General features: G+C 43.2%; 1 protein-coding gene across 2 annotated transcripts in view; it reads left to right on the top strand.

Annotated features, from left to right (window-relative positions):
• TMTC1 (transmembrane O-mannosyltransferase targeting cadherins 1) overlaps positions 1-16466 on the top strand; it is a 155872-nt gene that overhangs the window by 62385 nt on the left and 77021 nt on the right. For both annotated transcript variants that reach the window (XM_082770617.1, XM_082770616.1), the window contains 2 exons: positions 1061-1164; positions 13292-13481. In XM_082770617.1, the coding sequence (XP_082626743.1) occupies positions 1061-1164; positions 13292-13481 (294 nt within the window). The remainder of the gene's footprint in view (positions 1-1060; positions 1165-13291; positions 13482-16466) is intronic.

Below are 16466 nucleotides of genomic sequence, written 5' to 3'. Positions count from 1 at the left end.
CCTGAGTACAGGGGGAACCTGTGGCACTGGGCTGACTGGCAAATCCTGACTTCTCAGTGGCGTGCTGTTAGTTTCACAGCAGGGCTTGTGCAGAGTTGCAAGAACAGCTCTGCCTGCAAATTCCTGGTGTGCAAGCAGCACTTGACATGTTGTCGGGGAGAAAACCACCACTACAACACTGGGTCTGCTGGGTGTGCAACTCCCCATCCCCATGCTCCTCAAGGTGCCAAATCCCCTCGTTTGTCCTGCAGTGACAAGTGCTTCCCAGAAAGGTGGTGAGCTGCCAGCCTACAGAAGTCCTTCCAGAAATTAGGATTACACAGCATGAGAAACATCGATGGAGCTTGTCCTTAGACCTGTGCCAGCATGAGTGAATAGTAATAGCTTTTAAGACACGAGCCAGGTATTTCCCTCTCCATTTAGTTAGAGGTCAGTGGCTAAACTCCACAGTCTGAGCCACAGCAGGGTGATGGATTTGTCCTTCAAAATCCTGCTTTTGTTGTGGGTAGCTGCGATGTGCTGGTTCCTCTGAGTAATGCTACGTGTAAAGCGGGGAGGACAATGCAGCGTGCTGTCTGTGCTGAGAGCTGACACGTTTGTCACTTGTATATTCATAGTCCTCTAGCTGGTGTCCAGAAGATCAGTGCTCTTGCCTTACGACACAAGTTCTTGCTCCCAGGGCTTTGTACCACAGCAAGCCTGAGGTCTGCATGGAGGGATGGAAAGGGGGCCAGTGGGGCATGGGGTTGCTTGGGCCTGGGAAGCCAGGGTAGGCTTGGCTGCCCTGAGCAGAAAAGACTTGCACCCTGCCTGTCTAAGCCCTTGAAATGGACTCTTCCCCTGCCTGTGGGCTTCAGATGCTTGGGAAGGTAAACACAAGGGCCTCAGAGTTGAATTTTGCCACCTGCACGGGCTGTCAGAATTGATTTTTGCCTAAACAGCTGAGCTGACTCTCTTCTGAGCACAGCACAGCGCCAAGAGAGCTATCAAAAAAAATATTTGGCAGAGGCCTTAGTTCCTCTTAGCAGCACATTACTAACCTGGATGTTCTTCTTTGAAGGTGATTCTCGTTTTGTATTTCCGCCTCTGGATAATGGGAGGATCCATGCCAATGTTTTCAGAACAGGACAATCCAGCTTCATTCTCACCCTATCTGCTGACGAGGTACACCACTAATCAAACAAAAGTTTTCAAAACTGTTGTCATGGCATTATTTTTTCCTTGCACTAAAATGTTTTACAGATGGTAAATGAGAAGGCTTGTTTTGTTGTCTTAACTTAATTACTTCTCCTTATTGCTCTGTTTAGAATAGAAAACAATCAGCGTTATTTGAACCCCAAAGCGTGTTCCAGTTCCTGGAGAGTTCTGTTACATCCTTTCTTACTGAAAATTCTGGATTTATTTTTATGCAAAGCCCCAAGCGTATAGTTTAGTTGTCTGAGCATGGGACTGGAAAACCCGGTGATTGAGGCCTAAATGTTAAAACTGGCTGCTCCTGAGGTATGGGATGCAAGTATTTAGAGTTTTAGCTTCAGCTGAAGTTTGTGTAAGAGGGGATGTCTGTGCATGGTGGTGAAATATGGGTGACTGATCAGGACTGTGAAGGTGGAAGGTGGGATCCTGGTGGCGTGTGGTACTGCCCTGCTGGTGCACAGTTCTGGCTGAGCATAGGATGGGCTGCCACGTGTAATAAAAACAAGGAACTTGAAATTTGTGTTAACAGATTTTTATTCTGTTATTTTATCACCACTTTTCTTTTTTTTCTAAAGATACATAAATACTTAAACTTGACACAAAATGATTTTTTTTTCCTTGCCAGAGACCTGCTGTATGGTTAGGTGGGCTGATGCCACATCCCTGTGTCTCTGCTGGACCTGACCTGCAGGGTGTTAGCTTCTGCTATTTAGCTCTTCCCTCCAGACCTAGCCAGACCAGTGCTCCAAGAAAGTGCTGGGAAGTTGGCTTCCTCTTAAGACAGGGCCACGTGCATAACTGATTGTTGTGGTTTGCTACTAAACCGGGGAAAGACTCTTTGGAGGCTTCTGGAGGAAATTCCTGGTGTCTTAAGTGAAACAGGAATGGTCCTTTTCTGTCATTTTCTGGCTTCATTGGCTCCTAATTCTAGCAGTAGAATTGCAGCTGAGACACAGGTTAAGATCAAGAAATTCTTATTCAACATCTGCTGCAGAGTCGGGCTGGATCTCATTTGGGAGACCTTTATGATAATGTGACAACAGCTCCTATTACCATCAAGGCTAAAAGTGCTTCCAGGAAGCAAGTTGTCTGATTTAGAAAGCTCTGATCTGTTCACAGCATTTCTGGCAGAGTCGTTAATACCAGACTCTGTGCTGCACAGCGTGAAGGTAGGTTTTGCTGCTGTCCCTTTTTGATATGTTTATGCTAAGACGGGGGTCATCAAGTCCTAAGTGATCCTGGGCTGATTCCAATTACTTATTTTGTGCTGCAAATGTCTTTCGGGTGTTTGTCTCTTTATATCATCCAGTGACTGGGGAAGGTTTTTAAACCCCAAAGCTAAGCTTCTTGGGGTATGAAACAGCGACTGTTTTTATTAACAGCCCTGTGAAGGACAAGTGAGAGTGCTGCTGGCTGACCTCTGCACTGGCCCCAGCAGCAGCCCTGGCCTCACCTGCAGTCCAGCAACTTGTCTGCTCCAAACATCATGAAAAGTCACTACAGAAACCCTTCCAAGTGAAAACTGTTACTGTTTCTCTGGAGGGATTCTAAAGCCTTGCAGTTAGCCTGGCTCTTCCATGTCTTCTGAGCTTGATCCTAACCCTCACTTCAGCCAACTTCCCTAGAAACCTGTATCTTCCATCCAGAAAACCCATCCCTGGCATTCAGCTTAGGTGCAGGAAAGAAGGAGGCAGAAGAGAAGAGATTGCTTTTAATGCCTTGTATTTCAACAGGGTAGAAATAAGAGGTGTTAGAACAGTAAAATGCTTGAGGGTGGATTTGGAGGTGATAAAAAGTGCTGGGGTGTGTTAGGGGTGGCATTAGCTTAGGGTCTAGGATATTCAAGATCCTTGAAGATGCTTGAGGATATTCAAGATCCAGGTAGGTGTTGGTATGCGTGGTCACTTGCCTGGCTGGTGGGTGTCCTGTCACATAGGAGAGTTTTTTGTTATGGTCCAGCCTTGGGGAAGCTGCTGAACAGCGTGCGATCCTCAGTTGTGGACACCTGCAGCAGCAGGACATGGGAAGTTGGTGTGAGAAGCTTTAGTGAGGTTTTGAAGGCAGCTCATAGCACTGAAGGTAAAGCCAGGATGTTATTTGGAGTTTGGGATGAGTTGTAAAAGTAGGTAAATTAGGTTTGGTATCAAGATTTGCAGCAGCTCTAAGGCTGGATGGAGTATGGTAATGGGGTTACAGTATGAGGCCAAGTGGCTTCAAGTTCACCTGGGACTGGAGACTGAGAATGTTACGTGATAAAAAAGACAAAGCCCATGAAGCCAAAAGCAAGGCCAGTGTTGATGTGGCTGCTAATGCCTGAAGTACGGCTGAAATAAGGGTCAGTGGCTCAGGCAGCAGAGGAGTTGTAACTCTGAAAATCAGACAGCACAAATAGAGGTTTCTGCTTGCAAGCACAAGTCTTCATTTGCACTGAGCTGGAAATGTGGAAATGTGGCATGCCTTGCCAGGGTTAATGTTATGGTTTTCAGCAGGACTGAAAGTTATGTTAAGACTTTGCCAAGTCTATAGGGCTAGGAAGAAGGCTGATGACAACAAATGGAATAAAAAAAATAAATAAATATTTTTTTAAAAAATAGTTTGGAAATGTGTGGCAGTCATAAAATATATGAGGTTAAATCTGGAGTTGGGGTCTTGCTTGGCATAGGATGAACCCCAAGGACTGTTGTTAACTCTTGCAAGGTTTCTGCATCAGCTGTTGGGCTGTACAGGTACAATTTGTCCCAAAGCTGTCAAGGATTATTAGAGAGTGGCAAAGAGTAGGGGTAGAAGTGAGTTATGGTTGAGTTTGAAAAAGTATTGGCTAAAGAGGTCATATTTTTTCAGCCCATACGATGCTTTTAATTTAAATTAGGTGACCGAGGCTAGGAAGGAGGTCTCTGTGTCTGTGATTGTGTAGAGGAGGGGAGCATACAGAAATTAAAGAATATGAGAAAAATCTAAGAGGATAACAGGTTCAAAACAAGCCAAGGATGTGGCTTGCAACAGATAACTGATCTGGGGAGCTTGTTCTGTAGAATGTTGTGTCTGTGCTTAAAGTTTATGCAGGCTCAAAGAGGGTTTTCTAGAAAAAAAGTACCATCTTATCCTTTTCTTATATGCTCTGATAGTCATTAACTTTTGGTCACTGCTGGATAGAGGGTCTTAGTCTGGGCATACTGTTTGTGTGGTGCAGTTTGGCCCTAGAACATGACCATATGTAGTGTTTAACCTGTATGCAATCTTGGATGGTGTTGAGAGAGACTGTATTAATGTAGACAGAGAATTGATTAACTATTTGGAAGAAGAAACATTGTGAAATAGTGAGTTTTTCAATCTTAAAAAAAGAAAAAAAAAAAAAAAAACAACAAAAAACCACTGTTCAGTATGTTCACTGAATTACAATCTTTACAAGTACATGTGAGTGGGGATTCAAATAAACTCTTTACAAGTCAGAAAATGACTTTCCATCCCCGAAAGGTGATGGATTTTCTAATATTCCCAAATACCTTAAAACTCCCAGTGAGATAAACGAAAACCACATTCGCTCCAGTGTGTTGCTTTGGCAAGGGTGATATGAGAAGAAATCAGTCCATCGTTCCCTCTCCCAGCTGAGGCAGAAATGAAAATGTTGGGAATCCCACTGTTCCTAAGCACTGCCATTACAATCTTGTATGCTACAGAAAATAAGTAGCTTCTCCAGTGACCTACCCTAGAGAACACAGATTTCCAGTCACTGTGACTCGTGGCATCCCAACATCTGCAATGGGAAAGCTGTTGTGATACAAAAACCAATCCCAAACCTCTGTTACAAAATTCTTGCTTGAATTAGATGAAAGTTAGGGAAGAAAGTAATTAGAAAGGTTTGGAGAGCTTTGTGCAATCCCTGTGCTGAAGTGCAGCTAGAGTATTAGCAGGGTGTTGACTGGTGAGCTGTCACGCTTCAGACGTTTTGCACAACGTTTCTTTATTCCCCCATTCTTGAGGGGAAAGAAGTAGGAGGCCTCCGAATAAACAGATTGTGTTACTAGCACTGTGGTAAGACAAGGAAAAAAGCCCACTGTACAGCGTGTCTTAAGGTGTGTGAAACATTAAATCCTGCCAGTAATTGCAAACTAAGAAAATGTATTTCTTCCTAACTGTATCTTTGGAAGTCAAGTTTTATTAACTTCTTCCGGCATTAGCCTCGTGTTATCCCTTGGCTGATCACTCTGGTCATGAAGCAGTCTGGTTTGTGTTGTTGCATTAAATAGTTAACACATTTCTGCCTTGATGACATTGTCCTCTGGTTGAACTGTTCTCTCTGTAAGCTGGCTTTCTGCTTTTCTTTGGTGTTTCAATCAGGTAAATGAGAATTCAGTCCTGCAGAAAGCTGAAGAAATGCTTATAAGAATTTTTATCTATAGATAAGAAATGGCACACAGGCGTTTTCATATGGATTTGTGACTGATTTTGGAGCATTTAATCGTTGTGGTTGCAACATCCAAGGGGATGAACTGCAGAGAGGCACATGGCAGTCCCGTGCTGGAGATGTGGGTCTCTGTGCCAGCCACTTCTACCAAGGCAGTAAAGAGTAGTGACTCCTCTGGTATGTGATTTGCACTGACCTTAAGCTGGAAGTTGGCATTAAAATGGACCCCTGCAATATATCAGCCTTTTAATTACCCAGGTTTGGATGTGCTTCCTGAGTGGAAAAGGTCTGCCTGCTTAGTCAGGGCTTTCTTCCGTGTGCCCAAAGGTGCACCTTCTTCAGCCCTATGCACAATCTCTCTGGGCACCCAGAATTTGGGGCCACATCTGTACAAAAAGTAAAACAGCAACGTCTGTCAGAATTGCTATCAGGTCTACCCAGGGCTAGACAGGTCATATGTTAAATGTAAAATGTTGTTATTGTAATGATGAGGGGAAGGGGAGGGGAAGCATGTGTGGAAGATGACACTACAGAGCAAAGGCGAACCTACAGTAGCATTATGTTCCCCAAGGAACCTGCCTTCCCAGAGTCACATGAAAGATTTGAGTATATCCTCAAATCTGAGTATATCCAAGTTTTCTTGTTTTAATGAGCAAATGCAGGTGTAGGTAGTGCTCTTCTGGAAGTCAGCTGGAGAGGCATTTTTGGTAGGCCATGGCGCTTGCTGAGGTGCTGTTTCCACCACGAGCCTTCCCTGCTGAAAGCTGGTGTTTGGAGTAGACGGGTGCAGCTGAAACAGAGGCTGTCAACCCCTGTAGACAATGAATGCATTTTGTTCTTCAAAGCACATGCATGAAGGCTGCACCACAGCCAGCCTCTGAGGCAAAGCACTGTGCTCTGGGCGGCCCTTTCACTCCTGCCTGCACAGGGTAGGGGTAGGTGATGCTCTGAGGTATAATGACCATTTCCAGATGTGTTATCACAGTGACTTTATAACCTCTGGGTTTTTAATTTCCTGAGGATCAGCAACTAGCATCTCAGCTGCTGCCTGAGGACCTTCCATCCCCGCTGCCTCAATGGGCCTTCTCGGGAGCAGGCCGGGAAGCTCCAGGTGAGGGATGGCTGGGGCTGAGGTGAGCTGAGCACAGTGTTTGATCAATGGGCACGCTTCTCTCACAGCACACAGGCCTGTGGAGAGGAAGAAAAAAGAATGAGATCAGTCCCAGGCTTTCCAGGATTGCAAGTCTGACAGCAGGCTTGGGTTTCACAGGATATGCACAGGCTCTTTGAAAGTCTTTCCTCTTGAAGAATTTGACATTTTTCAGATTCTTAGCAGAGCTGACACAACTGCTAGAGCCCTTCACCAGATCAGAGCCCTTCCGGCAGTGCCCCCCTGTGCCCCTGCTGCATGCCAACCCACCTTCCAGGGAGTTACCTTGCTCTTCATCAGGCTGCAGCAGTCTTTTGGTACTTCTCTGCTCCTATCCTCTACTTCTGACAGCTCTTTTCCCCTAGATGTGAAAGTTTTGATGAAAGGGACTGCACAAGCACTTTCCCATTATGAGTGTTTTCTGCCTAGCTGATGCTTGGATTTGAATGTTAAATTGGAATTAGTCTCTCTCTTGTTTGTGTATTCTTACTCCACTGTCACAGGATGTGCTGGATAGACACAGCACGATATTTTTCTTCTAAGGCTATGAAAAGAAAATGTTTAGGCTGACAATGTAAAATAGATCTGTAAAATAAACTCGTGTGGGAAGGTATGATTGGACTGGCAGCTCCCCAGGGGAAGCGCAAATACATACAATTTTAAGACAATACCTTTAAATAACACCACCTGGTTATAATTGCAGCCACATGTGTCCTGGGAGGACAGTGTTGTGAAGTGGCTCATCAAGCACATTTGGCTTTAGGGCTTTGTAGTGGATGAAGAGAGCCTGGAGCTAAAGTTACTTCAGCTGTTAATGCAAGTGAGAAGCTCTTTACCCTAATAAAGGCATGCTTCTCACCATTACCTGAAGTGAAAGCTCCCTGAGTACCTGGCAATAGGCAGGCTGCCTTCAGAGAAGACCGTTAACATCATCAGGGTTTTCTGAAAGGACAACAATCTTCTTCCTGCTTCTGAGACCCCCCACCCTTTTACACGCAACTCCTCCTTTTCCAAAGCATTAGTTTAGTGCACTTCTAGTACCCATCTCCTAGATAGGTCCATCTTCTTCCCAAGAAGGAGAATGTTTTTTGCTCTTGTCTTGCTAAAATCCTTAGTGCAGTAAAGCCTTACATTTGTGGATGTATACCCCACTGGTTTTGTGAGGGAAAGGTGGACCTCTGTTATTTGTCGGGGATGTGATGTGTTGTCCCAGAAGTAGACAGGCTGTAGGTTGCACCACTGTGTGCAGCTAGAAAAAAATTCACTGGCCCTCACTTTTCCACGCAGCCTTGGTAGGGCGTGGTCTGAATCTTGTGATCACTCAGTTTTGAAGAGAAATCTATTATCGTTCCCTGGGAACAGGGGAAAAAAACTTAAAATGCTCCCAAATCAGATAGCAAATGAAACTCCTCATAAATTTCTGTAACTATATGTATATTTTAAGCTAGTCTCACGATCTTCATGTGCTCAGATCGTCCGTGTTTGGCAGGGCTGAGACTAGAGCTTTTCCAAGCTTGTTAGTCTCTATTACAGCAAAGGGTAACAGACAATCCCTCGAGTATTTTTATGTTGTATTGTTTATGGCTTTAAGTAGCACCCTTTATTTTCATTTTTTTGCAGTAGAAGCAGTCAGTTGAGATAGTTGTTTTCTGCTATGGGTTCTAGATGTGAGTCATCCTGTATTTATCTTAAATAAGGCATGCAACAGTACACTTATACTTAAAAATTTAAAACTAAACAAACTGGATTGCCATGACAACACCTGCTACCTACAGAAGTTTTGTTTTTCTGAGTGTGCCAGAGATTCTGAGAAGGAAAAAGCAACACTTGACACCTGCTGAAACTTGGATTTCCATGTTCAATTTGCAAATAAAAAATGACTCTGCTGTAATGCAAATGTTGTTAACCAGCCTGGGGGAAAACTGGTTGCCAACTAAGAGGCAGATTCTTCCAATCACATCACCAGTAATACTCTGCCTTGTCTGAGATTAGCTGATGAGAGGGAGATGTTATAGGCAGGGATTTTTCTCCCCTGGAATTCCAAGAGACACGAACAGCAATATAGAGAAGATCATTAATTTAAAATGTAATTCACTTAGTCAACTAATTAAAAGAAAATACTTTTGTTGCCATTTACAGGTAGGCCTCTGAAACGTAATTAGCTTCTGGAATCATTCCACAAATCTTCAAGTATTCAGAATTTGCAAATTATCTCCTTGCCGTGTCAACTTTGGAGAGAATGTTCTTCAAACGTTTCTCGGGCATCTAGCTTTCTCCTTACTTAGTGTCGTGATACGAGAGCCGCACGGATATGGAAAACTATCACGTGCTGTTGAGATCCACAAGTAAAAGCAGCACGGTTGTCACTATCTATTATTAGCATCTTGTTATTTTTCTGTTTCTAGGACCTAGAATAGCGATAGTTTCTACTGCCTTATTTTGTACAGCCATCAATCTCATTCTAGGATAGTTTGCCAAAGCTGAAAGCATATCCAAACTTTTCCTTGGATCAGAGCTCACTTAAGGCTTTCTTGCAGCTTAAAAAGTCCTGCTAAAGTCAGGCAGCAGCCTCCTGGGACTTGCTTTCTATGTCTGCTTTTGGCACGTGCAAGTTCAGGGAGAGTGTTCAGGCTTGACAATGAGACCCAGCCAAGGAATCTCTAATACAATGTCTGGAGATGTGAACCAGTTGACTGTGCAAAGGCAGTAGTCACTGTCGCAAGCTTTGAAATAGTTCACCGCTCTTGGCAGAGTGTATTTAGGATGCTAATTATTGCCGTAATGGAACAGAGCAGTTGTCCATCTCCTTTGGGAGCTGCCTCTGGCAGTGCGCTATGCACATGGCTTTTGAAGAAGATGAAAACCCTGTAAGCACAGAGAAAAGGAGACTTGTTTATAAACCTCTCCTGGGCAGCGCACGTCCCGGAGTCTGTTTTCTCATCTCCCACAGCAGTGTGACCTAACCTTCCATCAGAAATGCTTTAACATGCTCTAATCTGGCTATCCTGAATTCCTTTTAAAATTTGTTAAACTGACTCAATTTGTTGTGGCAGCAAACTGCTTATTTCTTCTGTGCTGCACAATGATTTATCAGCTCCTGTCTTATTGGGGAAGATGCAGAAAAGTGTCTAGTCTGTCTTTAGCTGAAATGTTGCAGCTTGTACAGATCCAAAATATCTTCTCGTTTCTTCCTGCCTAGAATCACAGAATGGTTGAGGTTGGAAGGGACCTCAGGGTCCATCTGGTCCAAGCCCCTGCTCAAGCAGGGCCACCTAGAGCAGGTTGCCCAGGACCATGTCCAGGTGGCTTATGAAGGTGTCCACCGAGGGAGACTCTACAGCCTCTCTGGGCAAGCCACACAGCACAGAAGGGCTGCCTGGTGTTCAGAGCGAGCCTCCTATGTTCCAGTTTGTGCCCATTGCCTCTTGTCCTGGCACTGGGGACCACTGAAAAGAGCCTGGCTCCATCTTCTGTACACTTTCTCTTCAGGTGTTTGTAGACATTGGTGAGATTACCCCAAGCCTGCTCTTCTCCAGGCCGAACAGGCAGAGCATCTCACAGGAGGGGTGCTCCTGTCCCTTAATCATCTTGGTGGCCCTTTACTGTACTCTTCCCAGTATGTCCATGTCTCTCTTGACCTGGGGGGCCCAGAACTGGATGTGGCACTCCAGGTGCAGCTTCACCAACGTTGAGCAGAGAGGCAGGGTCACCTCTTCACCTGCTGCCAGTACCTTACCTAGTGCAGCCAAGAATGCCATTAGCTTTCTTAGCAGCAACAGCACGCTGCCAGCCCACATTCAGCTGGTGTCCACCAGGACCCCCGGGCCCTTTTCTGCCAAGCTGCTCTCCAGCACGTCCCGGTGCCTGGGGCTATTTGTCCTCAGGAGGTTCTGGCCCGCCCACCTCTCCAGCCTGTCAGGGTCCCTCTGGATGTCTGCACGGCTCTCTGGTGAGTCAGCTGCTCCCCTCAGTTTTGTATCAGCAGCAAATTTAATGAGGGCATACTCTACTGCATTGTCCAGATTGTTAATGAAGATGTGAAGACCGGAGCCAGTACTGACCCCTGGGGTACTCGGCTCATTACTGGCCTCCAAGGAGACTTCCCACCGCTGCCCGCTACCCTGCGGGTCTGGCTGTTCAGCCAGTTGTCAATCCATCTCACTGTCTGAAAGCCTGCTCTGAGTAAGCAGGAGAAGGTTTGCAGTGTGTTGTGGTTCATTAAACAACTTCCATGGATGTTTCGGTGCTTATTGAGAATGGTAACATGCAGGGCTTAGAAGGACAATTATTCCGAAAACTTGGTTCCAGTACAAACCTAACTTGATGCTTCTGAAAATGCTAAAATAAACACTTGTAACAGTGTTATATGCCATGACATTATTCAGATTGGTATAAATGGATATGCATTTTAGTGTAAAGCAAGGAATGGATCTCGGTTTGGCTTTTAAGTAGCTGTAAATAGATCCTGGCAACCTTTTCCGAGCTGTCGCCGTATTAAGAGCGATGCACAGCTCTGCTGTTCTCCAGCTGAGCAGAGGTGTGGGAGCGCCGCATGTAACTTTGCTGCAAGCACCCCAGCGTGAGCAAGCTGCACCAGGTTTTGTGTTGCTGGGTTTCTCAGTAATGTGGGCCAGAAGAGATTGGCTTGTTAATTAAAAAAAGACATAGTTGTTTCTTCAATTATCATGAACAATCGAAATTCAAAGAATTTGGGGAGAATTACATTGCTTTTTTTTGAGGGATGCTTTCTTAAATAGAAACTGTCCTTTTAATCACTGTTGCTGTTAAGTGAGAAAATGCATTTTCTCTCACTTTTTTTCCTGTTTACTACCTCACGGAGAAAAATGGCAGAATGGAAGAGAAACGTGCCAAATGGTTTTAAACCCTTCAAGATATGAGAATACATCATTTTCCATTGAATTGTGAAATGAGATTGATTTGGGGGGAAATGGGAATGTGCCTTTTGCACTGTTTACAATGAAACATTATTCCAGCTATTTAACCTTCCCAGCTTTTGAGTTGCTGTGCCGCTGGAGACGTTTGGTTTTTTGAAAGAGAAGAAAACTGATATCCTAACTGTTTGTGGTTATTTCAAAATGTTTTCACAAAAATGTAGGCCTGGTTCATCCCCAGGTCTTGGCCCAGCACCCATCTGGGAAATTCCATCCTGCCAGCCTGGAGTCACATTTAGCCTCAATATCTTCCCTCTCCTGCCACAAATATATTATAATGCTGTAACTGTTGTTGTAAAGGCTGCGTTTTGACCCCAAAGGGGCAGGTTTCGAAGTGGCAAGTGAAGCAGTTCTCTGGCTCTACATCTCTTGGGGATCCTTTGTTATCATTTTAATAAACTTGCTAAGGTACCATGGCAACTGGGTGTGATAACAACAGCTAAGCAGGCGGCTCCGATGGAAGAAATCCTATGCAGGATAAAATATTCTGTCTTCCTTTTGTTTTTTCTTTTATTTTGTATGTGCCCTTTTTTTTTTGTGCTGCTTACAATGTGGACTTTTCCCTTTTCAAACGAAGGAAGGGTTTGTCTATTCAAAGGCTCTTGCAGTTCTGCTTGGTAGACTTCATGATTGCTGGAGTAATCTCCAGCCTCAAACGTATTTGAACTTCTGTAAGTGTGGTTTCAAGGAGAAGCTTTTTTTTTGCCAAGTAGGTGCCAAGCAGAAAAAGGCTGGGGGTAGAGGGGATGTTTTATTTCTTGTTGTTTTCTATTTGTCTTTAACCAGGTCGCACCCATGCTGTTCTTGTTCAGACCTCTGCAATCCCTGCATACTTCCCATAGGGCAGTGTGGTTTCCCATTTCCATTCTCTGTTATTTTCCTCCCTACAGAGAATGCCAATTAATGAAGATTACAACAATTTAAAAGACTCCCTACTTCTCCCTCACTTTTATGGCTGTCCCCAATCCTAATAAGCTCTAATGGGATCGGCGGAGAATCACCCTCTGCTTCCTTTGCTCTCTCTTTTCTCTCTGTGCTAGGATGCAAAGAGAGAAGGAGAGGTCTGACTTTAAATGCTCAATGTTGTGCACATAGGTAGAATCCTAAACTGGAAGTTAAACCCAGGTAAAAGCATATTTGGAATTGCAAGACTGATGCAATGTGCTGTGCAACAGGTGGATACGCTTCTGTACCTGCTTAGTTATTAAGTAATATTTTGTAGTTGAAGCTGATAGCAAGTCAATTCAAAGTAAAACATCTGAGTGCAATATTAAGATATGTAAAGTTTTCTGAAGGCTGGTGCATGGAAAACACACAAATATTACTGATTTTATGCTATTTTTTTAAATGGCCTGGTGAAGTTGTGCCTACCCTCCAACCCCCCCAGCCCCTCTCCACATTAGCATGTCTTTATTGACAGAGAGGTATAGGGTTACCTGTGTATGCATGGCTGTTTTGTTCCTCCTCTCTAGTAAGCGGTAAATGCCAAAATCTCAATCTGTGTGAACTCAGCTCTGTTTTGGTATAAGGAAAATGTTTCGTGGAGTTGGCAGCCGTGCCCTGTATTACATTACCTGTTTTCTTTTGCAGGTTTCTAACTTACTCCTACCTTCTGGCCTTCAATGCGTGGCTTCTGCTGGCACCGATTACCCTGTGCTATGACTGGCAGGTCGGCAGTATCCCTCTGGTTGAGTCTGTCTGGGACGTGAGGAACTTGGCCACAGTCTTGCTGGTCGTGGTGCTGGTGTTACTCAGCCTACACTGCATTGCTGCATTCAAGGTAAGACGGAAAAAGATGCAGTACAGCATTTTGTTTAAAATCTGTCGTTTCCTAATCTTTAGATGAGGTGGTCACTAAGCACAAATTTTCCTCCCAAATAAATTGTACTGAGATGAAAAAACACACCACTACATAACTAAGGCAGGCAAGTTTAACAGATGAAAACGCCCCTTTAGCTGAATATCTCAGTCTCTAATTGGTTTGATTTGAAGGCAAAAGTTGGCCCAGAGCCCTGCCTTTGATTAGTGTTAATGATCTAAACCTGCTGAAGTGGGTGAGAGTAGTCTCAGCCTTCCCCATAGACGCTTGACTCAAACAGGACTGGGGACTGTCATCTGCAGAGCCCTTTGAAAATGAAATCAATTATTGTAGCTGTACCTTTACTATGCTTTTAAAACCTAAATGTTGGATACATCATGATGAGAAGTAAGGGGATGCAGGAAGTTTTGAAATGATCTGGAAAATGTTATTTAGGTTAAATGATCTAGTTGGTGGTAATCCAAGCTTCACATTTCAGCATTTCAGATCCACTGTTATTGCAGAAATGAAAGTGAGGGTATACCAGGCTTGTGAGGGGCAAGACAACAGATATGGACTGACATGGAAGGGTGTCTTTGTAGGTTACAGGGGGTAATAAATTATTCCTTGTGCAGTTGTGTTGTAGAAGTTTATTTAGGAAGGGTGTATGTAATAATTTTTGGAATAGTACAAAATTTCTCCTCCTTAAATGTAAATGTACAACTCGCTCAAAGATGTAGTAGAGGAGTGACAGGTTTTTAATACCTATGTTACGCTAAGCCATGCAGGTCATATATATGTTTCGGTCTACCCTGCTAGTCTTCTCTGTGCTCCCAAAAGAAAATGAACCAAACAGTTTGAGACTGCAGTGTCATTAATTTAGATTATACATTGACAGGTGCTGTATGGGAAATATAGGAAAATACCCTGTTAGGTATTCACTAGTTCTACCTGCAGGTTTTATATCACCTTATATTCCTCCTGCTTTCATTACTCACTGTTAGAGATACCCAGAAATGTTTGTATTAGACCTAATCCTGTTCCCGGGGAAGTTAATGATAAAATTCTCATTACCCCAGTACTGAACACTTCTGAAAAACCTTATTCCACATTCTTTGAAGTTTCTGTTGCTTTTTATTTCATCTCCTGTTGTCAGAATTGGTACTGTGTACAAAATTAGTGTCATTGGTTTGCTGGGAAAAAATCTTTCAGGATTATCCTTAGAGATTTTGTGTTACATTAATGTGGGTAAAATGGTAATCCAGAAGAATTCCTTTGGGTAACTAAATTGTGTGTCTTCTGTGAAAATGGAAAACAAAGTATTTCAAAAACACTTTGTGCATTAAGTATCTAGATTTCATCACTTTTTTTTTTTTTTTTTTTTTTTTTTTACTCCTGTGCCTTTTTTTTTTTTTTAAGGCAAAACAATTTAGTCTGGATTTAAGAATGCCACTGTTTGATTTGAAGCTTCTATTTAATTTTTTTTTTGGTGAAGATAAGTTCACTGTTTTACTCTTAACCACCGCTAATGTTGCTTCAAGCAAAATGAATTTCACTTTCCAGACATTTACTTGTTGGATGCCTTGAAATTCATTGTGTAGATTCCCTTATGTTTTCTTTTGAAAACCCCAAACACCGAATGAATTAAATCCAAAGTGATCCTCTTTCATGTCTAACACAAGTAAAACCAGAACAATCACATACTCTCAAAAAATGCTCTAATCAGTCTCAACTTCCCAGCAAACCCACTGTGAACATGGACCCTGGTAGTGGTTCCTGAAGGTCAATTTGGACATGCTTCTCCCAGCGTTAGGTATAATTTGAAGTAGCTGAAATATTCAGACTTTCAGAAAATCTAATTTTCTGAAGCTATTTTCTGTTTTATTTTTAGCAACACACAAAACAATCCAATTAGGATATTGCCATTAGGTGGTATGAAGTTGATTATGATGTACTGAGCAGGAAGAGACACTTTTCTGGGAAAAAAAAAAAATACCCTGTTGGCTTTGGATACTCGCAGGGATGTCTTCCACAGAGACAAGAGGGAAGTTCAGGACACTTGAACTGCAGGCACAGTTCATTATATTAGGCTCTTAAGAAAGCTGCTTTCAAAATGTAACAGCAGTGGCTTTTAATATGACATTGATACCCACAAGAAAGCGTTTCCTTCTGTCAGATCCATGATGCTACTTCTCACTGTGCTGTAGTTGGTAGGTAGCGTCACTGATTTTTCACATTTCATAAACTGTAAGAAGTCCTGGTTTCTGTTTGAAGCAAACACATTGAACTGTCTTAGCAGCCATTTTCTCTCTTTTTCATTGAAAAGCCTAACCTGGAAGTAATAGCTTGCAATTCTCTAAGGAATGGCTTTGCAGTGAACAGGCAAATAGTTTGTGTGCCTTTTCTGTGAGTGTGTAGGTGTGCATGGGTAAGAAAGGACAAAACCTCATTCTTTCTCATTGGCACTAATACTTCCTTTCTGTGGCATGGAGGATGGAAATGCTAGAAGTTGTTTTGGCAGAACTGAAGACACTTGTGCTACGAACACTGAATTGATTTCCAGTGGCAAGAGGTGGTGCGTGTATGCACAAAACAAGCTCACAGGAGACTCGCAGAATATATTACATGGAATGTAATTAGAGAATGCATGTATTGGATTTCTGCCTGCATTGCCATTGAATTTTAAACAGGGCTAATTTGTTGTCGACTTTCGTGATTAGGGTAATAACCCTTTTGGCATGTATGTGTGATGCTGATAAAGGACATCTAAGGCATGAAGCTTTCTTGTTCCGTTTCATTTTGTGAATGTTGTTCTACCTCAGAAAGGGAAGAAACAGCACAAGATTTCTACCCATAAGTGCTTTGCTTGAAGCTTGTCTGTGACTAGACTGGACGGAGTTTTTGTGTTGAAAAATATGCAGAAATGGAAGGGAGCTATCCAGTTCGTTATTGTTTGGAGTGAGAAAC

The sequence above is a fragment of the Aythya marila genome (genome assembly GCF_965140915.1).
Source record: "Aythya marila genome assembly, chromosome: 1".
NCBI classification, from domain to species: domain Eukaryota; kingdom Metazoa; phylum Chordata; class Aves; order Anseriformes; family Anatidae; genus Aythya; species Aythya marila.
This window is presented reverse-complemented; position numbering and strand designations above follow the sequence as displayed.